At 39.8% G+C, this 27915-nt stretch overlaps 2 protein-coding genes across 4 annotated transcripts; both read right to left on the bottom strand.

Annotated features, from left to right (window-relative positions):
* Nucleotides 1-244: 244 nt before the first annotated feature.
* LOC142373193 (TNF receptor-associated factor 2-like) lies at nucleotides 245-15717 on the bottom strand. 2 transcript variants are annotated; one of them, XM_075456329.1, is made up of 11 exons: nucleotides 15507-15717; nucleotides 13345-13566; nucleotides 10691-10769; nucleotides 10355-10453; nucleotides 9730-9891; nucleotides 9552-9626; nucleotides 8838-8912; nucleotides 7333-7899; nucleotides 6110-6287; nucleotides 5699-5847; nucleotides 245-3151 (listed from the first exon to the last, which is right to left on the bottom strand). In XM_075456329.1, exons 2-11 carry the CDS (start codon nucleotides 13530-13532, stop codon nucleotides 2933-2935), a joined length of 1791 nt encoding a protein of 596 aa, XP_075312444.1. In that variant the 5' UTR covers nucleotides 13533-13566; nucleotides 15507-15717; the 3' UTR covers nucleotides 245-2932. The 2 variants fall into 2 exon arrangements, with proteins under 2 accessions (XP_075312444.1, XP_075312443.1); XM_075456328.1 differs by having other exon boundaries at nucleotides 13345-13554.
* A 2193-nt stretch (nucleotides 15718-17910) lies between these two features.
* On the bottom strand, nucleotides 17911-27539 carry LOC142373194 (GRAM domain-containing protein 2B-like). 2 transcript variants are annotated; one of them, XM_075456330.1, is made up of 15 exons: nucleotides 27302-27390; nucleotides 26842-26980; nucleotides 26620-26745; nucleotides 25739-25826; nucleotides 25579-25648; nucleotides 25390-25493; nucleotides 25206-25301; nucleotides 25056-25127; nucleotides 23012-23092; nucleotides 22733-22844; nucleotides 22243-22359; nucleotides 21681-21765; nucleotides 21413-21517; nucleotides 21220-21304; nucleotides 17911-19236 (listed from the first exon to the last, which is right to left on the bottom strand). In XM_075456330.1, the coding sequence occupies exons 2-15, from the start codon at nucleotides 26967-26969 to the stop codon at nucleotides 19198-19200; spliced, it is 1308 nt and encodes a 435-aa protein (XP_075312445.1). In that variant the 5' UTR covers nucleotides 26970-26980; nucleotides 27302-27390; the 3' UTR covers nucleotides 17911-19197. The 2 variants fall into 2 exon arrangements, with proteins under 2 accessions (XP_075312445.1, XP_075312446.1); XM_075456331.1 differs by lacking the exon at nucleotides 26842-26980 and having other exon boundaries at nucleotides 27302-27539.
* Nucleotides 27540-27915: the final 376 nt, after the last annotated feature.

Genomic DNA, 27915 nt, shown 5'->3' with positions numbered 1-27915 from the left:
GTGGAAAGACTGGTAATATTTTCATATTTATGAAGCTGCTAAGTCTGCTTTATTATCAAAAAAGACATCCATCCGTTTTCTGCCTCTCATCCAAGACAGGATATCATAAAAAACAAGACATTAAAATATTATTTTCTACATTATCAGACTTTTCGATATTCAATCCGAGTACTCCTGTAAGGGTTAGCTGGTGGCTTTTTTTTAATTTTTATTAAAAAGGTGATTTAAAAACTCAACAGGCAGAAACCAACAAACTTTATTACAGACTGCATGTGCTTTTGTTAGCATGATACATCAATTATCAACATCAGAATATATATGGCTCTGATTTCAAGGTACATAAATCACTCAACAAAATACCCTGTTCAGACAAACCAACGATACAAAGTGCACAAATTAAGTTGCTTCAAGTCCACTGCATCACATGACAGAACAGCTGTTGCGTTTTTAGAAAAACCAACAGAATTAAAGCTTACATTCAGAAACCTCCGTTTCATGGGACAGTATTTCTCAGCTCCAGAAGTTAATATCCCCATGCATCATATTAAAATGGCCCATGCTCGCACGCACACACACACACACACGCACGCACACGCATATAAATACAAACTTAATTATAAACATATTTGGCACCATGTTTCAGCATAGAAGAAAAAAAATGCCACTTGCAGTACAACATTGTTAGCATATGGAGGTAATATTTGATTTTGGCACGTTACAAGACCACTCGAAGTTTAAAAAGTTCATGTAATCCTGCTCACTACATGCTCAGTCTTCACTGAAAAGTTTTAAAGTTAAGACCAGAAACCCACCCGCTGTATATAGTATATAGAGCAAGAATTCCTCCGCATTAAAATGGCCCTCCTAAAAGCCAACGGGGGCCGGTTAGCTTCACGAACAGCTACTGACTTTATGTCACTGAAGTAGTGAATGTTGGATGGCAAGGAAAGCACCATATTTCCTTGGAAAGTTAAGAAACGGTCGCAGCTCTTCAGCGCCATAATGAGTAATGTAAACAAATGGCAACAAATAGTGTGACCTGTGTAAACCCTTAAAGCCGAGATGTCTAAGGGATGTGATCATATATTGCACTCTAGAAGTCCTCACTGCACAAAGGGGTTGTCCTGGCCTGTTCAAACCATCAAAGAAAAAGTTGGTCTATAGATATAGAATTAATAAGGTATTCAGTAATACTATGTTTATTATAAGATCTTGTGTATATTAACATCGATATATAGATTATTTCAACATTATGATATGAAAGATACATATTTATAAATTGCTATGAATATAGGCGGGTGCTTCTGTTGAGCAGCGCCAGATATAACATAATAACTATTCTATGTTCACGTAGTCTCATCCAAACAAATACAAATAAATGCTTTTCACGTGAGGCTCACGGAGTAGACCAACGTGAAACTCCGCAGTGAAAATGAATTGAAGCCTCCCATGCACAGAGAGGTTTCAATACAGGTCGAGACTGGTTTCCAAACAGGCCAGCGTGAACCTTAAAACCTCAGCATGCATGCTAAGTAACAGCAATCTCTGGTGGGTGCATTGAAAAACTACAGATTAACCAGATATAGTGTCGAGTGTGAGTTACTGGGAATTCGGGGGAGCACAGTAAAGGTTTATCTGGGGTTGCACTGAACATCAATCTGCAATAAATATTGTCAACAACAACCTGAGACCCACAACGAGGCACTGCAGCCTCTTGTTTCCAGCCTCTCTACCTCCACACACACTATATTTGCACCAACATATATATTAGTTTCACATCAGAATTCTATCTTAGAGCAGCAGAAACACATAATGCACTGGAAACTGCATGGACAGACGAACATTTCCTTCACTTCGTGGAATCTGTGTTAACCTCAGTCTGTGGTGGGGGCACAGTACTATGTGTTGAGATGAGAGCTAGTGAGCAAATCCTGCGGGAAAAACTCCAGCGATGCATGTTTGTCGGAGACAAAAACACATGCAAGTTTTATGCCTCAGGCTTGACTGGCAAGCTGCCCTGCCTCCTTGGTAACTCCGCTGTATCTTCCACAGATGTACCAAACCACCAATCAGAACCACCGACCCCTAAGATGAGCAAATACGCAAACACTCTACTCTACATGTAAATAGCCTGATTCCAAAGACATGCAGGCAATGTCCACCATCACGGATGGCTAACTCACTAACAAGTTTAACGACAAACTCTCGTGAAGCCCGGTTGAAATAAGGAGCAGATTCAAAACGCCGGCGGCATGCAGTTTGCGACAAAAAAGGAAACCATAAATAAAAAAGGCTGTAATCTTATTCATAACATAACTCCACGTTTGTCTATGCAAATTCACTCGACACTGGAAGCTCACAATATCCACGATCTTCAAGAAGAAGCAAAAACTGCATCAAGCTCTACCTCTATTACAAGCCAGCTTTATCCGAAAAAATCACACAAACTATCTGTAATCTACAGTCCTGTTCTAACACAATCCTTCGTGTTCTGAAAGCCTTCAAAGGCAGGAGATATATAAAACAAATCTCTTCACTGCGCGGCAGCATCTCTGCTGCTGCTGCTGAACACGGCACCGAACCACGTCGCACTGCTGCTCGCCTCAGTGTCCTTTAACTGAAAACGAATGTGCAGAACTGATTTTAACCCCAACCGGGGGGCGATGTCAAAAGAAAGAAAGTTTTGCACCCAAAATGTACAGCAATGACGGTGGTTCTCACACACAAACCACCGGGTATGACAATGCCAGCGCTGTCTGGACTGAGCAGCCCCAAGCGGCACCCAGTCGCAAACATATTCGTCTCCCTGCAGCTGCAGGAGGCAGTAAGATGCCCCAACAAAGCCCTAACGGGGACCATGATTGAGCCAAAATGAAGCTTTAATGGTCAAAGAGCTGCCTGGTTGCCAAATTGCACCACCCTGTGGAGCCATCTAGAGGCCGGTGAGGTCCACAATGGCTTTGATGAAGATGGTGTCATCGCGGATGTAAGAGTTCTTGGCGTCAAGCTTGGAGAGCGGGCAGAAGAGCGGACAGCCGCTGGCGATGTTCATCTCGCTCACAGGCCTCTGGAAAGAGGAGGAAGTGACATCAGGTCGAAAGGCATCGATGATGTGCTCCCTGTTGCTCTGGTCCAGCAGCATCAGAGTCACCTGGAGGGAAGACCAGACAGAGATGGTGTTTACATGTTTAGCTCAGTGTCTGTGTCTGATTTTTCTCAAAACAGGCGCACAAATACAGGGAGCAAAAAAACTGCAGGTTAATGCAGCATAAGCAAGGGAAAACAGGCTCAGATCTAACAGCAACGCAACACCTGCTTAAGTCCTTTTCTATTCTTTTTCCGATTCTTTTATTCAGCCTTTTTTATGCGTTTAGTCATTTTTCATCCTCCATACTGTCGATGTTATGTTTGCAAAGTTGCTGCCAGGCTTGGTTTCTAAAGGAGTCAAATCTCTCGCATCTCAAATTCCATTGATGTTACTCCAACTGGACCTCCTGGATTGCTTTTATCCGTCTGCACAGCAACGCAACGCAACTCAATTTTATTTATAAAGCCCTTTAAAAACAGCCGAGGCTGAAACAAAGGGCTGCACACGAGTAACAACACGAAGTATAAGGCATAAAACATAAGAACAATACAAAAGCAATAATAAATGTAACAATATTAAAACAATAAAGCAAAAACAGTCTTAAAGGGTGACACATAAATGAAAAATAAAATATATAAAGAGAATTTTGTGCTTAAGAGTATAAATTTATAAATAATTTACCTTTGTTTTTCAATTTGTGTCTTTTCTTTTTGTAAATTACACTCAAAATAGAAGGTAGGGAACAGTTGAAATTGTACCAACTGTTCCAAAAAGCCATTGATTTTATATGCCTACATTAAATCTAAATATTGTCATAGGTATGCTGTGAACACATCCATCCATCCATTAAACTCGCTAAATCCATTTCAGGGTCTGTGGGGGGGGGGGGGGGGGGCTGGAGCCTATCCTAGCTGTCATTGGGCGAGAGGCGGGGTGCGCCCTGGACCGGTCGGCCGTCCATCACGGGGCCACACTGAGACAAACAACCATTCGCACACACACTCACTCCTAGGGTCAATTTATAATCAGATTAACCTAACATGCATGTTTTTGGATGGTGGGAGGAAGCCAGAGAACCTGGAAAGAACACAATACTGATATGTTATCATTTTAATATCACAATACTGGTGTATTACAATGCTCCTAGTGACATCAGGGACCGAGCTCGGAGTAAAGGTTTCACCCAAAGAGCTGGAGCTCTTCTGTTTTTGATTTGCTGTTCACAGCAAATTCTCATCAGCAGTTATGTAGCTCATTTAAAGGTGGGGTATGAGATCTTGGAAAAACGGTTCCTGCAAGCTATATTTTTGAAAATACACAACCTTGCCTCTCCCTTCAGCCCACCCCTCGAAACCACGCCTTCAAAACACATGAACGAGTCACGAGTCTGTGAACGCGCAGGGGGGGGGGGGGGGGGGGGGGGCTGACGGTTGATTGGCATGTCAGAATCCAATAGAAGTAACTCTCATCATTACTTCTATTGGTCAGACATTTCCTCTTGCTACACCCTCTACAATGGACTAAAATATTAAATTTTTTTTCCAAACATTCTATTTTAGTGGGTGCAATGGGGTCGTGAGGAGGTTTTCAGACAATATGATAAAAAATGCTCCAGAAAACATCTCATACCCCACCTTTAAGAAAGAAAGGAGCTAATAATGCTCCGCCCATACTTTGTTTAATGCTTGATCTTCTAACTAGGAAATCCAACTTCTTGTTTACATTTCCTTCTATTGTTTTTTTCCCCAGTAAGAAGTAGGAAATCCCATGATCCTCTTTGTTATCAAATGCAGCATCATCCGCTGGCTAGGTGCTACCTAAGTTCAGCATTCCTGTGTGTAGTGCAGAGTTTTAACAACAGTTACACACGACTGTGCCTAAAAGAGTGATCAGTGCAGACTGTCCGCTGCTGAACTGCAGCCAAAAGAAAGGTATTCTTTTGATATGGAAATAACGAGTTTCCGTGCTTATTAAGTGTGGTTTGTGTCCAAATGTGTCCTTGAATTGCAAAGCTGCACACTGATCTTAAAAGAGACACATCCTGTGAAAAGGAGTGTCACTCCAGCTCCTAGGACTCACTGCCATGAACATAGTTGTATAGACATGCTTTAAAAGGAAGCTGTTTACCAAAGCATGCCACAAACATTTCAGTAAATATGTCTCCTCTAACACAGGGCTGACTTTGGTCGGGGGCACAAAATGTTGCATCACCACAGCTTTTTCACTGAATGGGTATTTGAATTCAACAGATTTGAACTCAGTGCACCTAAAACAAGGGGGGTGATACAAGAGAAAACAAAGCAGGTCTCAGGAAATTGTTTTCTCAAGACATGCTTGGAAAAATCTAATCGCACAAAAAAAGAAGAGCCCGAGGGTGTCAGCTCAACATTAAAAAACAGAGATATAAGATGTACTGTATATGGGGCTTCTCTGTTCTTTTGTCTTGTGCTGTTGTCTTTTATGAAGAGTGAAATAACTTTATGATGAACATAATGCATTTCCAGCAGAGCAAAACTTCCCTCAGGACCGTTAGTCAATAAGGACGAACACAATTGGGCTGCTGAAAAGAAAAATCCTGAGTAAATACGCCTGTTTCTTTATGTCTTTTACCTTCTGGTTGAAGGGCCATTTGAGCAGAGCATCACTCAGTCCTCTCATCACCACAAAGAACAAAGACAGGTGGCTGCCTCGCCCCGTCCCATCTCCATTCAGGTAGATCCGCAGACACATCTTATAGCCGTACTTGCTGGTGTAGAAGGCTGGAAAGAAAAGAAATGGAACGTCAGCTGCAGCCGTTTGCAGATAAAAGGGTTTCCGGTGTTTCGCTGTTTAAACAATTTCTGGTAACCAGCTTGGGCAAAGGACAAAAATATTTAGTCAGTTTCAGTTTTCTACATGTGTATTTTGCCACAGAGGGGCTTACATGAAGGGACTGCTGTTGTTTTAGAACCCATTAACTGATGGATGGAAAAATCTTGCTGCTGGTATTTTGTCTTCTGCAAAGACACGTAATAATGTCACCTGGTGAGAACATGGCAGGGGCTCGACCTGCAATGGCATCCTGTCGCTTTTTGGCAAAATCCGAGATCCTCCAGATGAAGACGCCATCAAAAGTGGTGGCAGACATTTCCCTCAGCCGCCCCTCCATCTCAGCCACCGTGAGGTCCTTCAGCCCCACCGTCCTCTCCAGCTGCCGCACCTGGAAATAAAAGCACACCCTCAGTCCGGTTTATATTTGTCAATAATTACAGAACATCCTTCTCTTTGGGTTCAGATAGTTTGGTATTGTGAGTATCTTAGCTATTAGAGGAGTTAAAAATGTACCACTTATATACATTTCTAGATAGTTGGAAAGTAGAGCTTGGCCAGAAGAAAATGTTTGAAAAAAGTTCAGTTCTCTTCAGATAAATGTGGGATTATTTTCTTATTGATTATTTTTTAAAGCTTAAGAGTATCAATGTCCCAATTAAGATCTGTTGTGAAGACAACCGATATCAAGAATTTGGATCAATTCTGAATGGAAATCCATCTTATTTTCAATATTGCAGCACCCCCTATAGGCGCATTACCTCATGTTTTGTGTTCTCAGTAGCGATGGGTATGTGGGATCGTGACATGAAATTTGTGTCTCTAAGTCGTGTTTGTTTTTGCACAAAATAAATAAGAATAAAAAGAAGGATTGGAACTAAAGCTTTCAGCCACACCATCTGCTTCATCGTGGTGTTATTTCCAGACCAGGCTGCGATCTTCAAAGACATCTGTTCTTATCACACGGGTTAAATTTGACATGTTTTAGGTCATTCTAATGAGTTTCTGTCTTCATGCTTAAATGTTTGAACTCAAAACAGGCTGAATACGAATGGAGAGGAGATCATGCATTTGTTTCAGTAACAGCCGTGTTGATAGACATTGGGAGCCTTTGAAAAATCAAAGATGAAAGTTGATGATTAAACACACAAAATGTAATATTAATGGTTTTGTGCCTCCAATAATTATCTTTAAATTATTTGTATTTTGGTGGTAATTGTGTTCTAAGCTCTGAAACACTGCACATAATCATGCAGAAAGTATATTCATGTCATCTGACACTAAAGAGAAGTTAAAATACTGACACTCCATGGAGATGTGAGGAGTATTTTTAGGTTTAATAATCAGATTCCTGAGGTTTCCTGAGTTACGCTGAATCTAAAAATGCGCCGCAGTTATCTGTTTAGTTTGGATTGAGTTTGTCTCGGATCTTATACCTTGTTACTCAGAGCCTCGATTTTATCCTGGTCCAGTTTATGCTGCCGGTTGCTGGCCTCCATGGTGGTGGCAAACCTCTCCACCTCTCTGTTCAGGACACACACCACATTTTCAAACGTGCCGGCTTTCACCTCAAGTTCAGTGCACCTGCGGCCCAGCTCGGCCACCTTGGTCTTCTCGCTGTGGAGCTGGAGCTCCAGCGCTGCGCCCACCGAGCTGGGCAGGGGTGTGAAGGAGGTAGACACGGAGAGAGTGGGAGGAAGAGTTGGAGGAGGAGGGAGAGGGGCTGAAGCAGGTGGACCAGGGGGACAGGAGCTGGAGGATGAAGAGGAGGCGGCGGCTCCCTGCACGGGAGGCCCAGAGGAGGTGGTGCTGAGCAGGGAGACTCTGGCCTCGAGTTCCCTGAGGGATTGTTGGAGCTCTACCAGTTTGTGTCCGGCTACTTCCAGTCCCTGGGGCTGAAGGCCCTCCATGCTCACTTTCATGCCCATGATGTAGTGCAGCAGCAGGTTGAGGTGCTCGTAAGCAAAGGCGCGCTCATGGTCATGAATCTTCTCCTTCTCTACCTAAGAAAAGGGAGACGTAGTGAGGAAAATTTAGACAGAAACCAGATGAGAATGAGTTCCAATCAGCTGTATAAGGACTGCATGAAATGTACTGTTAAATAGGATGTTAAACCTCATATCCTATTTAAGACTAAATATATAAATAGTGTAATACACGGATTAAAACCACTAACAGACAAAGGGAGCTATAATAATCATGTTGAATCTCAAAGTCCTGGAGAGAAACCTTGGGTTTAGCTATTAATATCACCAGATACACATGTACAGAAGTGGATAAATATGTAACAGCCTATACAGATTTGACCAGATGGTGCGGTTGTTTGCTATAATATGATATGAATCAGGGCTGTTATCAGGCAGTACATCAAATCATTAATTTGAGGTCACACAAATGTTTCTTCATGCCAGCTTTTCATGAGAAAAAGAGTTAAATATCATTTAATCTTAACAAATCTTAAAAAAGCAAGACTTTTTTCATTAGTGGGTCTACTAGAGTAGGCTTACATGCCTCTACATTTAAAAAAAAAAAAAAAAGTACATTGTTACAGCACCTCTTGTCTGAAACACTTCATTTTAGCTACTGTCTCTTTAAGAGACCAACTTCCAAAGGCCCAGTCCACACAGTGCGACTGCTGCTTAATCTTGGTTTGGCAGTGAGACGAACTAACCACTTAGCAGACATTATGCACGTGTGTTTCCTGGTGATGTCAATAAAAAATGGGATGAAAAGAATAACTTCATCTGGAATAAACTTTGTGACTCTTCAGACCTTTTACTTGCACAAAAGGCTAAAAACGCCCTACAGAGAATAGAGATAACCTGAAAAAAGACAGACAGACAAATAGAATCTTCCGCCTTATGATGCTTTTCCTGATGTGAAAATGAGTGCAACTGCCGAATTTGAATGTAAATATTGAGAAAACACTCAGGATACTTACAGACATGTCACATCCAACGACATGAAATCGACATGGCGTTCTGAATTTGCTGCAGAATTTAATATGGTCCACGTACTAGAAAAAGAAAACAGTCAAAAAAATCAAACCATGTGACCTTCTTTCAGTTTTTTAAATTTGTGATATTTTTCAGGAGAAAAATGTAACTACGATGCACAGATTGATTGATTGGCTGATCATTAAACAGTTTTTAGATGTTTTTTCTGATGTCTTTTATTTTGTATTGTTGCTACCGTGTGGATAGCGAAGATTCTCATTTGGAAAGTAAACATACTTTGTGCGTAGCACTAAATAATTCTATTTTTCCCCTGGTCAGTAAATGCCCCATGTTTACAAGTTCAATGCTTTTTTTTTCTTGAAAGTGCAAGAGTACTAATACAGCACTTTAAGTTCAAGGTTTGCTAAAATAAAGTCCTGTTCTTATACATACTTCTATATTTTGAGATCAATAAGGACCTATAATCAGGTGCATTATTGCTTTTCTGTGTGAAAACCTGGAGCTTTAATTTAATTAGGTCAATGTTTTTTAACAGCTGGGTCTTTGATTAAAATAAACATTACAAACACATTTTTGTCTATGTTTCCTATAAAGAAAATCAGAAAATCTTCAATGAGGGCCATCAGCCGGATGGATGAAATATTCTGTGTTTTGCCAGACTATCTTCCAGCTTGTTTGCATGTTGTTTACGGACTCACCTTTTCTCTGGGTATTTTCTTCTTGGCACAGCCTTCACAGATCATTGGGTACTTGGGGCAGATCTCATCATGTGCCTGAAAGAAGTGACAGAGCATCTTTTAACAGCCGCTGCGATCTGCTACACGGGCCCAGACGAGCCGAGCTGAGAGCCTCCGGTCTAAATTAAACATTTCTAACCTTGATGTTTTTGAAGTGAAACGGCTCCTTGCAGTACTTGCAGTTGAGCGTCCTCTCCGGGCACTCTCGCTCATTATGCCGCTCCTGTTCATTGAAGCGGATTCGTTCTTTGCAGGAGGGGCAGGGGATGATCATGAACTCGCACTTCCCCTCGTGGTTCACCTGTGGAAACAAGAGTTTACGCTGAGCTGAAGTGGCAGCATGGCAGCGGCTTATCCGTGTACGGACAGTACACAACTGTGTAAACACTTTAATGTTTAAATTCTGATCCATCACCATCAGGAAGACGCTTCGGAAACATTCTGCGGCAGGATGGTGGATCCAAAACACACAGTCTGAGTCATGAAGAAATATGTTTAGCCACAACAAGAACAAGGAGTTCTGCAGCAGATGATGTTGGCCCCACAGAACCCAGAGGGACAAGCCATAAATAAAAACCACAAATAAGTCGTTTCCCACAAATGCTGTCAATTACTGCGGTCCAAACTAAAACTACCATTAACATTAATGTGTGGGTAAATGTGTGTATGTGAACCTGTGCTTTATGTTGCTGAGTACGATTGCAATGAGTGTGGGAAAAAACCCTATTAATTTAAGAAAAGCAAGTATCAGTAGGTCCCCTCACCTCGTACTCTTTGATAGTGCCTTTCCAAGTGCAACTTTCATTGATACAAACAGCAGACAGACTTTCAACTTCCCTTCGAACTGCGTTGTCGGGAAAAGCCTGAAAGAAAAAAAAACATGAAGTTTGGACACTGTAAAAAGTAACCGGAATGAAATCATTTGTAAATCATGAACACAAAATACAAATAGAGCACATTTACATGTCCAAACTGAGAAATTAGCAACACGTTTCATTAAAATTGAGACCCTGTTTGTAAATGCAGCTTTAAAGTTTGGACAGTTTAGTCTGAAAGCTTTATTTTATAACTGGTGGTTAACAAAACAAAGTCATACTCACACATCCTTGCTTCAAAATCGATGTCGGCTCCTCAAAAATGTCCTCTTTAATACAAGCGTTGCATTTCTGGGGTCCATTACTGCAATAAAACAACAACAAACACTGACATGCTGCTCAGTGAAAACATGCAAATATGAAACTGTCAGTGATGGAAAGTTACTGTAGGGGATATATCCGGGGGTACTTTGTTAGGTACCAATTCAGATCATCATTCTAATTTTTGGATTAACTAATAAAGACACATTTTATAGATTAAGCCACAAAGGAGGATATAAAGTTATACAAATGATCTCTAACTGGATGTGTCAATAATTCAATTAGCAGTAGTTGCTAATAAGCAACGATTAACTAAATCTTATCCATTAAATCAATAATAATCTCATAGCAAATTTAGACTCAACTTTCAATTCATATTGTTGCTTCCGTTTGCACTGTATGTGATGTTACGCATATGATACTCTGCTATATGTTTCTGCTAAGCCCAACGGAAAGATACGTGCGTCCCTCTGAGCTGCATACAGTTCATCACAGATTGGATGGCTGACGGCTTCCTTAAAGGTAGGGTAGGAGATCCTGGATTTTGAGTCCAGCAAAGCTGCATTTTGAAAATACACAGGTAAAAAGTCCCAACCCTTTTCTTCACTTTCCCCCCGAAGCCACGCCTCTAGAGTACATGAACGCGCACGAGCATGAAGGTGCACGAAGGTGCACGAGCGCTGTTCTGACAGCAAGCATCGATCGTTGCCGTATTTAGTATTTAGTATATGCTAACTATACATTTAATAATGCTAAGTCCTAGCCAAGCTGGCTCTAGTTTAGCTTCCTGCCAAGCTTCTGGACGTGTAATTCGTTCACAGAGCAGGGTACGTGCACAGAGGGGGGGGGGAAAGGAGGGGGAGGGAGGAGCAGATTGTAGTTTGATAGACGGCATCAGAATCCAATCATCGTTAACGGTCCGTTCAGTATGATTGGATAGTGTTTTTCCTAGATTGTACGTTCTAGAGGCTACTAAAACTTTTCATATTTGTGTCAAAACTTTTAATTAATTGGTTGCAATGGGGGTGTGAAGAGTATTTCAAGCAATATGTAAAAAAATGTTCCAGAAAAAGACCCCATACCCCGCCTTTAAGCTAAACACAGAAAAAATGGAGGTGCTTGTGCCTGGATCAGCACGTAACTTTAGGTAAATTCGCTCCTGTTTCTGTTATCTTTACTCGGATCAGGCCTGCTGTCTCCCTCCTGGAGATGGAAATGATTAATAGTTCCTTTATCTCTCACCTGAGCAATTCATCTCTGCTCTGCCTACAAATGGTCCAGCAGGAAGACATCTAGAGGTTCCCATATAACCCCTTTTCTGATTTATTTATACTGGCTGCCCATCAGAATTCAATTTAAAATCTTTTTGCCAACTTTCAGAGCTTTGCATGGTCAAGCAAAGCCTATTTCTTTTGTTAGACATACCGAAGCCTTACAGAAGAGTTGGCCTCTGAGGTCCTCTGATCAGGGGTTGCTGGTTGCCATTAAACTTTCTAACGCTCTCCCTTTGGCGTGTAAATCTTTGAACATTGTGGATTAGTTAAAACTGGCTTTTATTTAATTGTGTCTCATGTATCTTGTGTGATTGCCTTTGATTTCTGCTTCTTCATTTGATGTTTTCCTCCTTTTTTTATTTTATCACTATGACATAGTTTGTTTTGTGATTGTATAACTGTAAATCACTTTGTGGCATTTGTTCTTAAAAGGTGCTCTATAAACTAATATATAACTTAACTTACTTATTTCTTTAAACATCCAATTAATGTTTTTGTTTGTTTTTTTGCCACTCAGGGGCAGCAGAAACAAACTGTACAGAACATTAACACATTTTAAGTCAATCATGACAAACTGAGAATCAATTTCGGAAAACAAAGTTATAAACTTGAGGAAAAATCTTAATCATTTTAATCAATTATGAAACTATAACATACAAGAACACACAATAAAAAATGAAAAAATAACTAAAAAAGTTGTTGTTTCAATCCAAACGGGACTTTGTCCAACCGGGAAAGTGACCGACTCATTGGCTTGAAACCGGTTTTAAAGAGTTTATCCAGTGTTGTCATGATGTCCAAACCCAAGCATATACTTGAAAAACACTGCATTACAGTCAGTCCATAATTCTAGTTTTTAACTCTCACAGTGAAGCACATTTATTGCAACACACATAGTAAGAAATAACCAACTGACTAAAATACGAGACAATATAACTATGGACGTGTTTTCATCTGGAAAGTTATGTATTTAGTTCCAAACGCTCTCTGACCATCAATGAAAATTAAGTTTCAAGGTCATAAAAAACAGATTGAAACTAAAAAATCTACTTTTTTTTAAGCTCTGCTTTTGGTCTCCACCACCCTCTGAGAGAAAAATCTGTCTCTGTGTTCGATATCTTTCTTGCAGCTTATTTTTTAACCAAAGTAGTCTGGAAATAGTCAAACGGTGGTCTGAATGTTGTTATAAAGCAAAGCTCGGTTACAGATTTGATATCATAAAATATGGTTCAAAAAAGTAATTTTCTAAATGTCTAAATCTAGACTAGCTTCTTCTCTGTAGTATTGCTAATTTTACTCAGTTAAACGACTTGACAGCTTGATTCTGATCAATAAGACCCTCACCTCACAGTCCTGTTGAAGCAGTAGGAACAGAAGCGATGTCCACACTGAGCCTGAAACGGCCGTCTGAGTATGTTGTGGCAGCAGTTGCACAGGTGCTTGTCCTCCAGCTTGTTACCCAGGATCTTCTTGGGGAAGCCGGGCTTATTGCTCTCCATGGACGAAGGAGGGGACGGTTCCTGTGAGGCCATGGTGTCTGTTCACACGTCACACCTGGAAAAGACGCTACAAGTCAAGCCACAGTAAGTAAGAGCTGAGTGGAAAATCTGCTCTAACCTGCCCTCCATATTCATGCCTGGCCACTTAGTTATTTCCCCATTCCCCCAGAGCACAACTAACAGAACCCAATGGGGTTTAAATAGTTAAAGCAGACTAACAAGATGAATTTTACTGTCAACGTTGAGTATTTTATATTTGCTAATTTGCACAGTTTGAACGTGTTAACTTGAGCTCTGAGGGTTAATTCATTCAATTTTCCATCATTTCTGCCATTTCATACACTCAACAAAACAACTGCCTTTTTTTCAAGACAATAACCATCAGATGGTTTGGTCCAGAAATATTATTGGTTGGATCTTTACAGGCCTTCCAGGGTGATTTTCCTGTCTTGATACAAAGTCAAAATGGAAGCAGTTTGATAAAGCAAATCTTTATGCCTCACAATATAAACTAAAAATAGAAAACAAGAAAACAAGTTGGGCCCTTATTTGGACCAGATTCCCAATTACTCTTATTATGTAGGCTGAAATTATATGGAGCAAATCTGGAACTTCTGATGCCCTTTAAACTCACAACTTTTCCCACATGATGCGTTCATCGTTTCCGTGTCAGTTTGTAAAATCAGTTTCGATAACTTCTTTACGCATAAATGTGAGAGTTTAAATGTGTTTTTCTTTGTCTTGGATGCCTGCCAACGCATAAAGTCAAAGCTATTTATTTGTCCCTGTTGTAAATGATGACTATTTTCTTTTATTACTTTAATTAACCCTTTCTGTAGCGCCCTCTGGTGTGGGGACGCCAGCACCTACAATTTGTTTACATGGGAAACCAGTCGCTCACTAAGCAAAACAAAAGGCCTGTGATATCAGCCTCCAAATCATTGGCAACTCACCAGCCACAAATATGTGGAAGTATTAGTTTATGGGTGCAACGGCTGTGTTGTGATTAACAAAATATCTTAAAACCCTCCTTTAATTTTCATTTCTACTCTGTGTACACACTGAACCTGTATGGGTGGCATATGTTGACAAGAACTGTTTTAAAGAGCTTTAATAATTATATTTTAGCAGCTTCATCTTCAAATTATACAAACAAACGAGAGAAAAACAGGAAAAATAATAAAGAAAACAGTTTCTTTAAAGCTTCTAGTCTTAACGGTACTTGCATTCTTCAAGTGAAGCTGTTAACCATGAGCCTGTGATGTTCACATGACAAGTTACAGAGCAGAAAGTAGAGGAATGTCAAAACAAGTGGAGGCAGGTTTGGAATCATGGCTGCAAGGAGGCGTTAACAAAACTGTTTGCCTTAGAAGTGTTAGGGAACACCGAAAAATGTCTTTTGTCCTTCCCTTAAACCCAAAAAGAGCAGACGAAGAGCAAAAAAAACTCCCAATTTGTTCAGTTTATGATTACAGGACATAAACAAAGGCAGCAGCTGAGGAGCTCAGGCTCCCGGCCAGCACCGGTGGGCCTTTAGATGTGTCTACATGATGTGTGTAAAATCTTATGCTCCTGTGATGAACAGCGTTATCAGTGTGTGTGTGTGTGTGTGTGTGTGTGTGTGTGTGTGTGTGTGTGTTTGTTTGTGTGTGGCAGAGCATCACAGGCCAGCTGTGAGGCCCACACCCTTTGTTTACATTTCAACTCTGCATTCATGGCTCCTTGCTCTTCCTTTGGAACAAATTGGTGATGGCTTTAATCTTTCTGCTCAAACACACGCGCGCTCAGCTCGGCCACGGGGCTGGCAAACCGCACTTCCATTGTCTCTGTTCTCCCTTTCCTTTCCTTCCCCGTCTCTGTTGCTAAGCTATCAGCATCCTTCAGCCAGTAGTGGTACCCAGCACGCCACCACGCCCCTTTGAAAGCTGGAGCCTGCTGCCTGCAAGAGACCGTTTAGAGGAAAAGCCTTTCGCAAATGCTGTTGCAATCACCAGAGTTTGCACTTACCAGTCTTTCAGTCTAAACTGTCATCGCGTGCAGAGGATGTGAAATCACCTTTCCTGGTCGCAGGTTGACGCTCTTGCGCTGTGCCGATATTAAATGTGGTTTTGAAGCCGGCTGGAGGTGATTTCTTCAACGTTAGCCACATAATACAGATGTGGTCCCCAAACGCGATGGCTGTTATTGTCCAATATCGCCATTGCACTTTCAGACAGGGCGTTACGTCATCCGGTGGGCTGAACGCGGGTTGACAGGCAGACGGGCTGTGGAGGCGCCCGAGTCATTGGTCCAGAACCAGAAGGGGGCGGGCTGCTGAGCCGGAGGAGCCCGTAAACATCCACATAACTGACTTCATCCATGCATCACATACTTCTCTGTTCTCAGTGCCTCTAACGTTTGCGTCCGTCTGTTTTACGCACCATTGTGCTTCATCGCGTTGTTTGAAATATTGAATTATAAGTACGCACGTTCAGGGAGCAAAAACACAGATTCCGTATTTAAAGAAGCTTATCAGGTGGCAAAAGTACATGGAAATCATAACAGTCTCAAACAAACACTAATACCCAGAGGTGTACTAAACGGTTGTAAACGGTTTTACAACCGTTTTTGATTGGAGATCCTCTAAAATTCAGTAAAGCAGAAACACAAAATTACATTAAAAGGCCGAAGCTAAGTCCATCGAATTGTTATTAAAACAATATTTGAGTAAATGTCCCTGAAACAGGGTGCTTGCGCAAGTCTTGAAAGTCTTAATAAGTATGGAATTTTGAAGCACTGTTTTCCAGACCTTGAAAAGTCTTGAATTTTGTGTGAAAGTCTTAATAAAGTATGGAAAATAAATGTATGGTAGAATTTTACAGTATGCTCAAAGGCTTTGTGAAATGAGAAATAGGAAGGTAGGCTATAAAACTATCATTTTACTAACTGGTCACGTACTGTATTAGCCTAATGGGATGAGATGTGAGTGAAGAGACTGAATTCTATGTACATTCATCCATCCATTCATTTTTTTTTATAGATAGTTTTGGTGACACTTATTTGATGTGAAATTCATGTACTTGTGATTTTCATGTTTTGAAACGTTTTCATCAGTAAAAGCATAATTTACTGTGAATAATGCATTTGTTCATTGAATACTAGCCTATAAAAATTAACATTTCTAATAAACACAGTTGGTACAATCTCAACCAATGAAGTAGGCAGTAGGCACACAAGTTACAAGTACATGGATTAAGGTCTTGGGGGAAAAAAGTATCAGTTTTAAAAAAGTCTGGAATTTTAATTTGGAAAAAAGAGCAAGCACCCTGCTAAAAGTATGAATGTGACAAGGTAAAATAAGTCCATCTATCTGTTTACTATTCCCACTTAATCAAATTCATGGTCGCAGGGGGCTGGAGCCTGGCTATCGCAGCCCTTACTGGGCAATAGACAGGTGACCATTCATCACAGGGCCACACAGAGACTAAGCATACACCCTCACACTCACTCCTCGGGTCAATTTAGAATCACAAATTAACCTGACATGCTTGTTTTTAAATGGTGGGAGGAAGCCGGAGCACCTGGAGAGAACCCACACATGCAAAATTCTCCCAGAAAAAAACCCCAGCTGGGAACCTTCTTGCTGTGAGGCGACGTTGCTAACCACACCACCGTGCAGCCCTTTTCAAGTCTTTTTCAAGTCTAAGTCTTGTATTTACAGCATAATGTAACACGCCATTTTTCTGAAAGGAATGCTTTTTACTGTTAATACTTTAAGTACGCGTTTTGTTGTTATTATTTATACTTACATGCTTTTACCTTAGTAACATTTTCAAGTAGGGATTGTATTTGCAAAAGCAATTTTCCAGCATGATACTGATATTTTTCATGTCATTTTCTACTTGCACTCCACCAGATTACTTTTTCCAAGTAAATGAAATGTGTTAAATACAATGCATGGATAAAGATACTTATACCACACAGTCCAAACAATTTGTGACAAGTACTACAATTGGTCGGTATTGTTACTGTCACACAACTACTTGAGATACTCAGTCGGACTGAAAAATCTTTGAGGAGCTGTGATCTCTTTCTATTAAAAACAATTTCTGAGGGAAAAAAGGGAAAAGGTTGTTTTTGCGGTGTGGTATTAGTACTTTTATTTGAGCATTGTAATTTACTATCAATTTGAGGTGCTATTTTCAACGTCTATTTGTACTATTTGTACTATAAAGAATGTGGATTAAGGACACTCGTACTCTGAAGAAGAAAATCTTGGCGACAAATACAAAAACTGCTCAACTGAAGGAATTTACATGTATACTCAAATTAAATGTATTCAACCAAACCCACAAACACTACATCGAGTTGTACCTTTCAGTAAAACATACAAATTATTCCTCTGGAATTAAGAGAGAAAGAAACACAAAAGGACTGAAGAACTTCAAACTGACTTTAGTAAAAAATACTAAATAAGAGTTTGTAAAAACTTATTTCTCAGATATTTGTATTTCTACAAAGCTACAGTACATAACTAGAAATTTGATATTAGAATACACACACACACATGCACAGTACACTCTGTATTACAAAGACTTTTGTTGTTCTTGGATATGTGAAGCAATTGGTCTCTTAAACCATAATTTAAAGGTTGGACATTCACGAGTAAACAGAGTACCTCTGCCACAACTTCCAGCAGTCATTCAACCAAATAATCCTTTTATCAGGTTACACCACTGCTCTTTGCTTTCATTTGAATGCGGCCCTGCAGGCGTGTCACGTGACCATGTGATCAGCCTCCTGCGGCCCAGCGTCTCCCAATAAGTTAGAATGCTGCTGAGGCAAAGTTCAGCAGATACAGAGTGAGAGCCGTTTATTTCTGGATTCTGATCAAATCGCTGTGAGATTCCAAGGCGCACAGAGTCTTTGATTTAAATGTAGAGGCCCCAGAAATGACTGACCAGTGGTTTAAAGGAGCAACACTTAAGTTACAGAAGACAGCAGACATTTTCAGTCATTGATGATTTTGACAAATGTTATTTGCTAGGTTAGAAAATGATGTCTTTTAGTAAAGCATTTACGTACAATAAATATACATTTTAAATTGATCTCTTTTGATCTCAATATAAACTACGTGGAAATGTTTTCACTAAGCAAACTACTCATGTATGCTAAAGCGCTTATTTTTATTTACAAATGCACTGTGAATATCCTTTCATATTCATCATGCTATGAGAAGGAATTTGCCCATTGTACGTACACACTCCAGATGAGTGATTTATACTCATTACATGAATATATGTTATTGGCATTGCTAACAAAAAACAGAACTATTTGACCTCTTAAGAAGTGTTTGAAAACACTGACCTTTGAACCTCTAGACCTGATAGTTTAACAAAAAGAAGAAGAAGAAGAAAAAAACCTTAGATAAATACTCCATTTCTGCTTGACTAACACTACCATACAGCTTCAGCACATCTTTGTCTAAAATGAGAGATTTAAAGAAAAAGAAAAAAGTCCTGAGTGAAAAGCAGAAAGAGGCCACTATTGCACAACAAATATTCACACAGCTTTTCAGACGAGGCTTTCTGCGTGAGCTGCCCATGCTTTGGCAACAGAGCGACCAAATGTGCTCACTGCTGCTCTGACTAGCTCACACAGCCTCTCTAATTAGCAGTAAAGCTCCCGTCTGCGCAGACAAACAGAAAGCGGTCTTCTTTTAAGTCTCTTCGAGGAGCTTCTGGAGATTTCTTTGAATCTAGGGTGAAAGAAAAATATATTAGGAGTGTAAAAATGCACGGCATAAAGCAAAACTATAACAATGCCAGTGACCGATCAGCTGTAAAGAAAAGTGCCAAAGCAAGTCACTGAACCCAGCAAAAACTTTAGATGCTGAAGTCACCATTAAGTCGAATTTGATATTTCATTGTTTTATTTCAGGGAAACCTGCCGTTTTTAGATGTTACCTAAGGTATACACCAGTATCTGACCCAATAATGACGAAAAAGTGTTTTTCTTAAGTGATCTTAGTAGCATTCTAGTGTTCTGGAAAACAATTAAACATTTTGATGACTCATCCTGCACTCGTGGGCATATCCAAACTGTGTGTTTGATAAAACGCTTTACGGAATTTCCAAAGGGCGGAGCCTGATCAGGCCACTGGAGAGGTCCAATCAAGAGAGAAGGCCTTTTAACTTGTGCTTTTAAAGAAAACGTATAAATAAATACTGTCTGATGAGGCAGTATTTCAAAGGAACAAGCAATAGCGCTGTCTCTGGTATAAATCAGTCATGTATTTCTACATTTGAAAGATATAAGCTGGCGTTTCATTGGCAACAACAACTTAAAGGTGCAGATCACTCGACTGAAGAAGTATGACGTTAAAACACTGTGGTACTGCCGACACATGGAAGCTTTATTTCATTCGCAGCGGCAAACACAAAACACTATAATGTTGCTTTGTTTAAACTTGAGCTCATCTGAACACTTTCACTATCATAACTCTCAGCCAACAGCACGACTTTTAATCTGGCTCAGATAACTCCGAAACAAAGTGTGTCTTTAGAAAGAGATCCGACACAAGGTCACAAGGGCTCCAGTACGGCCTCTAATACAGTAACTTTCAGTAAATTGAGGAACTTTAACTTGATGCGTGCAGATCAGATGATGTGGCTCCAGAGTTACCACAGTACAGCAGAGAGTAAATCTAACCTTTACCCGGCTATCTTCTTAGAATGTGAACATCTTGTGTGTGAAAGTATCAGTGTGTTACAGAAATCTTGAACCTTAGACCTTGAGAAACGTGTCTTTCTGAGCCTCCCCAGGTTTCTCCTCTGCCGAGCGCTCTGTTCTATTAAAGGTTTCGTTCTGGATCGCTCTACATAATGTCTCCTGAGCTTTCCTAAAAGTTCTAAAATCTCCACAACATATCTGGCACATTGTTTCTCGTTGGTTTATTTTGGAAATAAAACCAAAAGATATTTTAATAATGTCAAAAATGAGTCAATTTCTATGGATTAGGTTAAAAAAATAACACCGGTATTATCGTTAAGTTAAAAACGGGACGATGAACCATCACCATATTATTGATGATTGAAATTTTTTGTTCTGTAGACTTTCTGGTACTCCTCCCTCGTCTTCCAATAATTTTGGTTTAGAATATGCATTCCTAGTACTTTTTTCTTGTTTTTAACTGAACTGTATTTTTCTGTTAACAAAAATACCGTATAATGGAAACCGTAAATAAAACGCAATAAAAACTGTAGTTTTACGATGAGTCAGATGCAGGACTACATCTATGGGACGAAGCATTGGCGGCTACCTATGCTCTTTTTTATTAAACAGATAAACAACCTTAGGCCAGCAGTTTTCCTCTTGTTCAAAGTCTTTATGCGCAGCTAAGTCAACCTGCAGCTGGGCTGTGGGTTCATATTTATTGCAAAGGCATGAAAGTATTTCTGCTTTACATGTGGGTCAACCTAACACTGTATGGCCTATCACTCTGATTTAGGGGAACAAGGAGTCACATGAACATGTGAATAGCAGCTTTCCAAAAACTGGACTTTTACTTTGGAATAATTTGAAATGTTTAGTACTCCTAATACTCCTAACTTTGGGATCTACCACTTTCTCGGTATGCTTTCCTTAATGCAAACCAACATTTTGATACCATATCATACAGCAATTGCAGTTAGTCCAGTGACTACTTTAATAGTGCAGCCCGTTAACCAACCAAACAAACCTTCTCCAGCTTGAACAGATTGGTAGACAGTTCCCCGTAGATCTCAGCGTTCACTTCATCTTGCGACTTTTGGCTACCAATATTTCTGCAACGATATTTATACAGAAAAATTGAACTAATAATCAGTAACAATGCACTGCCTAATAAGAATAAGAGGATACGTGTGAATTAAATTCACAGCTCTGGCTCTTACTCATTACGAATGCGTTCTCCCATTGACAACATGGAGTTCAAACGATGCTCAAGAGCCACAATCTTGAACGCCATGTAACAAGAGGACAAGACAAGAACGCCGACTCTGTTAAGACACACAAACACAGCAACATATGGACGTTCAAATCCTCTCCATACAGGACAATTGCTAACACACCCAAGTAATGCAAATAAATGTTTCAGAGACTTCCATTTCCTTGTTCCACCACGTCGGCTTCTCATGTTCCACGCGATGCAAGGTTACTCACAAAAATAGATAGATGACAAGTATGAGGTGTAAGGACTTTGGCTGTGAAGTTCTGTCTTTCTGTGCGGGTCCACGGTTGGCTGAGCCTACCAAAAAAAAAAAAAAAGTAAGGCAAAGCAAGGGATCCACACTACAGATGATTTTTAAAGAAAATGTTTTACTTTTAAGAAAAAATGTTTAAAGAGAGTTAGCATAGATTAGCTCCGCTGCTATTAAATCTATCCAATGACCCCCTGAAAAGCTCAGTAATAAACATGCAATGCCGTACAGGCAGGTGTATTTGCCAAAATGTGGAACTACTCCTTTAAATTCAACTCCTTGCTGAGAGTCATAGTGCTCTTTCATCAAAACCATACATCCATAGCAACCATTTCAACTGAACAATAGTTATTTTATCACAAATAAATCAAATAATAATAAGCAAAAGTACAAATACACTATAAACAGGTCTGTGGTTGTTATTTTTTTTTATAACTGATACATCAACTGCCCGTGAAACTCAAGACTACAGAGGCTTAACAAAGCTTCTTTTTTTTCCTCAGACAGCTTTAGTATTTTAGTACCATTATTGAGGGCGGTTCCATGTTTTTGGCTCGAGGTCTGGAGGTGAATGTCTGCATGGACTGAAACCTCTCTGCTCTTCGTGGTGCTAAGAAACGAGTCTGGGAGTCGAGTGAAGTCTGTTTAAATAAATAGAAAGAAGCAGTGACTCCGGTTGCTGGTGAGCTTGAGTAAATATTAACACAGTCACAAGAAACTTTACAAATCCACAAATGCAATTGGTTAAAAAGGTAAAAGAGAGCTGGATTTAAGGGTTTGACTGTCATAAACAATAATCTGAGGATTCTTTTAGTCATTCAAAAGGATTAACACAAAAAGCAAAACCTCCCATTATCAAATGTCACTTGGCTTTACTCTAGAGAAAAAGTAAAGACTGTAGGAGCCACAGTGACATTTGATTAAAAGGAGCGAATATACAAATCTAAACATTGGGTATTGCAGACAGCGACAAGTCCACAGTCTTTTTGAATAGGAAAAGGATGGAGCACACACCACTTATTTTGTCATAATCTGGAGTCTGAGACCCAGAGCTGCTGCTCTCCATTATGTCCTGCCGTCTACGCTGAACGACTCCATCAAAGTCAGAGAAATCTCCAGAAAAGTCCTGCAGCACACGTGCAAAAGTATACAATGGAAACCACATACAGAGCGGGCGTTACATTACATGAGAGCAAGGCACTTCTATAGATCTTTGATCACAGTGAAGAATGTACAGCGAACACATCCTGTGCAAAACATCGCAGAAAATGGACGGACGGACCCCTGACTGACCAGAGGAAGCGACGACGGGCAGCTAGCTCTGAAGCTGTTTTCACAGGAGGAAGCAACAGGGCTGCTACAAGTCTTATCCACCTGCAATGACAACATACACATTTTCATATGAAGAATAGAAAATATTTTTCCCCTGAGATATATATTTGCCCCTTTAGCAGCTGTGGATGTTAGCTAGCTGCTGCTGTTGTGTTTCTTCTGGTCCTTTAGCTGCTTTGTTAATCAGTTAGCTGTTACTTTTATGTTTTTTGGTGTTGACATTGTCATGTACAGTGAATTTTAAAGAGACAAAGAACAGAGATCATTTTTATGCTAAGCTAACTGTCTGCTGGGTGCAACTTTATAATCATTATACAAACTTGAGCGTTGAAGTGCTAGCAAACAGATAACTATCTAAACACCCAACAGCTTGTGTTTCTTAGCCATACAGATTATCCTTTCAGCTCAATAGACTTAAGTCACGCTTTTTTGCCTCCACTAACTCCTTAGAACAATATTTGGCCTTTTGGAGGCTAAATGCTCCACAGTGTTCATTAGCTAGTTGCTAATGCTTGGTGCTTGGCAGGTCACATTATCTATATAGTTAAAAGGTGTAGTTGCTCAAAAACACAGGTTATTGATGAATAGTATAACTCACTTATCAAAATTACCCGACAGCTATGTTAAGTCAAGTTCTCTAAATGTTAATAAAAGGCATTTACAAGGTTCCTTTCTTATGTCCATTAGCACAGGATACACTGGACCACTGTAGGGAAAGGATATTAAGTCTCCCTGATCTTTGAAGTTTGAAGTCTTTGAAGAAATATTTTATGTGATTCACTGACTTTATGTCTGGTTTGCATAAATTTGAATATTTTCATACAACTGTACTACGATCCATATTTAAAAAAAATAGGAACTGACCGACAATACTAAGTGTGACAACTTTTGTGCTGTCAAAGGAAACTCATCATCTTTTAATGATAATATTGGATATTCTGTACATGACTTAAAAACTCTAAGCATTCAGAACCACTTTAATACCACATGAAGAGGCATTCATATGGACTAATGTTTTATAAACACAGTAAACACGATGACAACGATGTTACTTTTTATTACATCTTTTAATCTCTAGCCATGGCATGTATTAAGTCATTTTAACGAGGTTGTTCATATCTGTATATCCTGCTTATAACAATGTGGTAAGACAGCATGTGGCTAGGTGACTATTGCACTTTTTGAGTTCTTGCAAAACTGTGCTTTCATCGGAACAAACCAAGCTTCTTTAGCAACATTCATCCATACTTAGCATAATAAACTTAACTGTTTGAGCACCCTGGTTTCCAAGTCTTAATTAACTCTCCTTCTTATCTTTCCTCATTATGAAGACACAGTGAGGTTGAGGAAAAGGGTTTGAAAGAAGACAATATGGTCGGATGTAATTTTTTAACTTACATGTGCTCTCTCTCTTTATAGTAATCTAACAGTTTCCAATAGCTTTTTATTGAATAATCAAACATTTATGTATAAGTCTTTTCTTTATTGTGGGTAATATGTTCACGAACATTGGATGTCTGTATTTAACCTGTATGGATCTCAGATTTTGTAGAAAACAAAAAGCTTTCTATTTCTCAGCCTCTGAAGAAACCAGAAAACCTTCAATATAAACCATTTTAGAAGTTAAACCTTAAGCTTTTATTGTAAATAACTTACTAATGTGTACGACTCCAGCTTTAAAAGGAAAAATGACACATACATTGCTCAAGGTCACAATGGATAAATATAAGCTTGATACTGACATCTTTAATGAGAGATATATATTATAGTTTAGCTCCAATATGAAAATACTATATATCTATTCATACAAAGCTCTATTACATAGGAAGCTAGAGCCTACAAATATTTAATATACCCATCAAAAGATGCTGAATAGTTCTATTAGTTGACTAACTGATTGATGAAGTATTGCCTCATATTCATTCTAAATTTTGCTCCGCAATTAAAAGGCTCCTGAAAACATATATAAACAAACTTTTTTAACCACTTTAAAGTTTTGGTTTACCTCCAGATGAAGACAGATGGATGTCAGAAGTTTGAAGGTGGTGTTTCGAGAGAGGAACGACACAAACACGTGCTGTAAAAGAGACATTGAGAGTCACTTTCTTGTTCATATCATAAGTAGAATGTTGTTTGTGTCTTCGGTTTTCATCACCTGATCGTTTGTAGTTTCGATCACGAGGGCGTTTGGCACCAATAACGCAGTTTTGGTTTTTTTGATGAATTTCACAGACGTCACCGGGATTGAAATCTGACAATGAGAAAATACTGATTAACAAGCAGCTAATCACCACCTTAGAATTCAAGTAATTTCCTTATTACTGTTATCAGTAGCACACCTTGGTATCTCTGCCAAAGACTTTGGAGTGGAAGCAGATCCAGTTATCAGAGACGAATATTTTACCCTGATACAACATGTCTCTGTGCAGGGCGCAGGTGTAACCTGATGGTAAAAAGATATTCATTTAATAAAAAGAACAGTCAAACATTAGTTTGATTCTCCTGTGAAAGGAAAATCTGAAACTCACTTTGTTTGAGTAACTCATCTTTGCTGACTTCCTTGAATAACTTGTGATACTGGGCATTCGTCTTCGATATCTGAAAACAACATTTCTTTATTCAGAAACTGCAAAAACGTGTAAAATCTTTGGGTGAGATGCTGTATAATTAGTCAGAACAAATGCCTACGTGGTTGGGTTGCGATTTCTTCCTGTCGAACTTCGATTCGATATCGCTTAGACTCAGCATTGGTGAAAGTTGCTCCGCAGGTTTTAGTCTGTCAAATAAAAGGTCAGTGTTTATGGTTGCGTAGCCTGGTAACACCTGAGCAGGACAGGTAAGACACAGAAGCTGCAGCAGCAGAGCTATATTTAAAGCATGATAACTGAAACAACATACTATTAGTCAAAAAGTGTTTTTCTGCTCGTTGTCACCTGCTATTATATGAAAGCTGCTTACACAGCAACAATGAAACCTGTAAACAGCACTTTGGTCATGCAGGAATACCGCAGGACAGCGGAAGAAATACAGATGATTAAATTTTAGCAAATTTGCACGATTTATTAACTTTTAATTTGCCATGTGTGAGTGAACTTTAGTTTTAGCGTCCACTAATCCATAAAAGATAAACATGTGTTGCAATTTGTAAAGCAAACAACATATTTTCTGCCGTAAAACCAACAAAATGTCAGCAAACTCAATTGATCTTGTTCTGTCCTTCAAAAACTCAGACTTTCAGTTTACAATAAACAACAGGGGGGGGAAGAAATGTAGATTTTACAGCAGCAATTCTTTTAGCTTGAAATTAATTTAGCCTTTATAAGCAGGATATGCAGTTTTAATCAGAGGTTGATTATGTATTCGTAAGCATCTAATGCCGTATTTATTTGCAACTACACCCTCTTAGGACTGCAGCTTGATGAACTAAAGAACTATGAGAAAATGGGTAACAATAGCATTAATAAGCACTTGATAATAACACTATAACAACATCATAGTGCATAATTAACCATAGAAACAGTTTATAGAGCTACAAAAAGAGCTCCCATATAGAAAGTGATATAGATCACCTCATGCCGGCTGGTTTCTTCCTGCTCTCTGAAGGGTCTGACTCTGTGTCCAGTGGGAGCCGGAGGTCTGCAGGTGTCCGTCCACGCCTCCTCTGTCTCCTCTCACCTCCATTGTCAACCTCAGACCTGGACCCAGGAAACAAAGTGGTCGGATATCAAAGGTGTGACGGGGTGTTACATTACGCTTTGCATGCAGTCTTTACGCCTCCTGTCATACTTCACCTGCTGCGGGTTTTCACTTGCTTCTTTGCCATACTGCTTTTACAAGTTGTTGTTTTAATGGGTAATTTAACATCTGGCCGTGGGGCAACAGAGAAAAGGCCCTCTGGCTGATGTGGATTCATGTGCATGGAAATGGGTTCTAGAGTGCAGCAATAAAAGGGGGAGATAAATCTGAAAGTAATGCATTAAGTAGCCAAAGCACACTATCAACTATCCTTACTAGGTTTCTTAGTAGTTTGGTCATGTCTAAATTCCTAGATGCAAATTAACCCTGACCCGTGCCACGTCCATGCACGTCCTTAGATCCATCTAAAGTCACCACATCCCTGTAATTCAAATACTTTACTTGAAGCAGGATGTGCATGCAAATAGACGCCATCCATCACGTCTGAATCGTCTCCAGATCAGCTGAAATGCAAAAGGCGGCCTTGCCCTCAGCCCGCATCTCATCCAGACTTACGTTGAGCTTTTCCCACGGGAGTCCTTGCAGGGAAGTTGTTCTGTGGTGGATAACGGGGTCAGAGGCGCGTCCGCCTGCTCGGTCATCAGCACCATGTCTTAAGTTTCATAGCTCGCTCGTATCCGCCATCGGTTTGGCCTTTTAGCCCTCATAGAGCAGGGAAGCTTCAGGAAGTCTTGAAAGTTTTTTTTTTTGTTGTTTGGGACGATCGCTCGATGGACCGAGAAGCCTTACAGAGGAGGAGCCGTGAAGGGGGAGGGAGCAGCAGGAACAACGTCAGGAAAAGCAGGGAGGAAGGAGCCGAGTCCTGCTGGGTTGGAGCGGTGAGAAAACACATCTTCTTGTTTTACAAAACACACGCTAATATAAGAATGGATATGCATTTTCTTTTCTGTGTCAGATAAAAGTGAATGATAGAGAAACTGTTGTTTTTTAACCAAAGTACTGCGAGTGTTAAACTGTTGCACTCATAAAACTTCAGACATTATTGTATTTGAGCGAGATTTACAGCAGGGGGCAGCAGAGTCTAACTGATTTAAAGTTGGCTTTTAAAACCACATGTTCATATAAATACTTAGAGCAAAGAAGGGCTCCTAGTTCTGAAATTCAAAGAA

Source organism: Odontesthes bonariensis, chromosome 22 (assembly GCF_027942865.1).
Source record: "Odontesthes bonariensis isolate fOdoBon6 chromosome 22, fOdoBon6.hap1, whole genome shotgun sequence".
Classification (NCBI taxonomy): domain Eukaryota; kingdom Metazoa; phylum Chordata; class Actinopteri; order Atheriniformes; family Atherinopsidae; genus Odontesthes; species Odontesthes bonariensis.
The sequence above is the reverse complement of the archived record's forward strand: the minus strand, read 5'-3'. Positions and strand labels throughout refer to the sequence as shown.

Bases quoted from the DNA above. Each gene is read 5' to 3' on its own strand.
- LOC142373193 (XM_075456329.1), bottom strand. From the start codon at position 13,532: ATGGCCTCACAGGAACCGTCCCCTCCTTCGTCCATGGAGAGCAATAAG. The intron at 10,770-13,344 runs GTGAGGGTCTTA...GTTTTATTGCAG, and splicing joins TGCTTCAACAGGACTGTGAG to TAATGGACCCCAGAAATGCA. The intron at 6,288-7,332 runs GTATAAGATCCG...TTTTATTTCCAG, and splicing joins TCGAGGCTCTGAGTAACAAG to GTGCGGCAGCTGGAGAGGAC.
- LOC142373194 (XM_075456330.1), bottom strand. From the start codon at position 26,969: ATGCACATGAATCCACATCAGCCAGAGGGCCTTTTCTCTGTTGCCCCA. The intron at 25,827-26,619 runs GTGATCTATATC...TTTATTTGACAG, and splicing joins AAGAAACCAGCCGGCATGAG to ACTAAAACCTGCGGAGCAAC. The intron at 25,649-25,738 runs GTAGGCATTTGT...TGTTGTTTTCAG, and splicing joins AGAAATCGCAACCCAACCAC to ATATCGAAGACGAATGCCCA.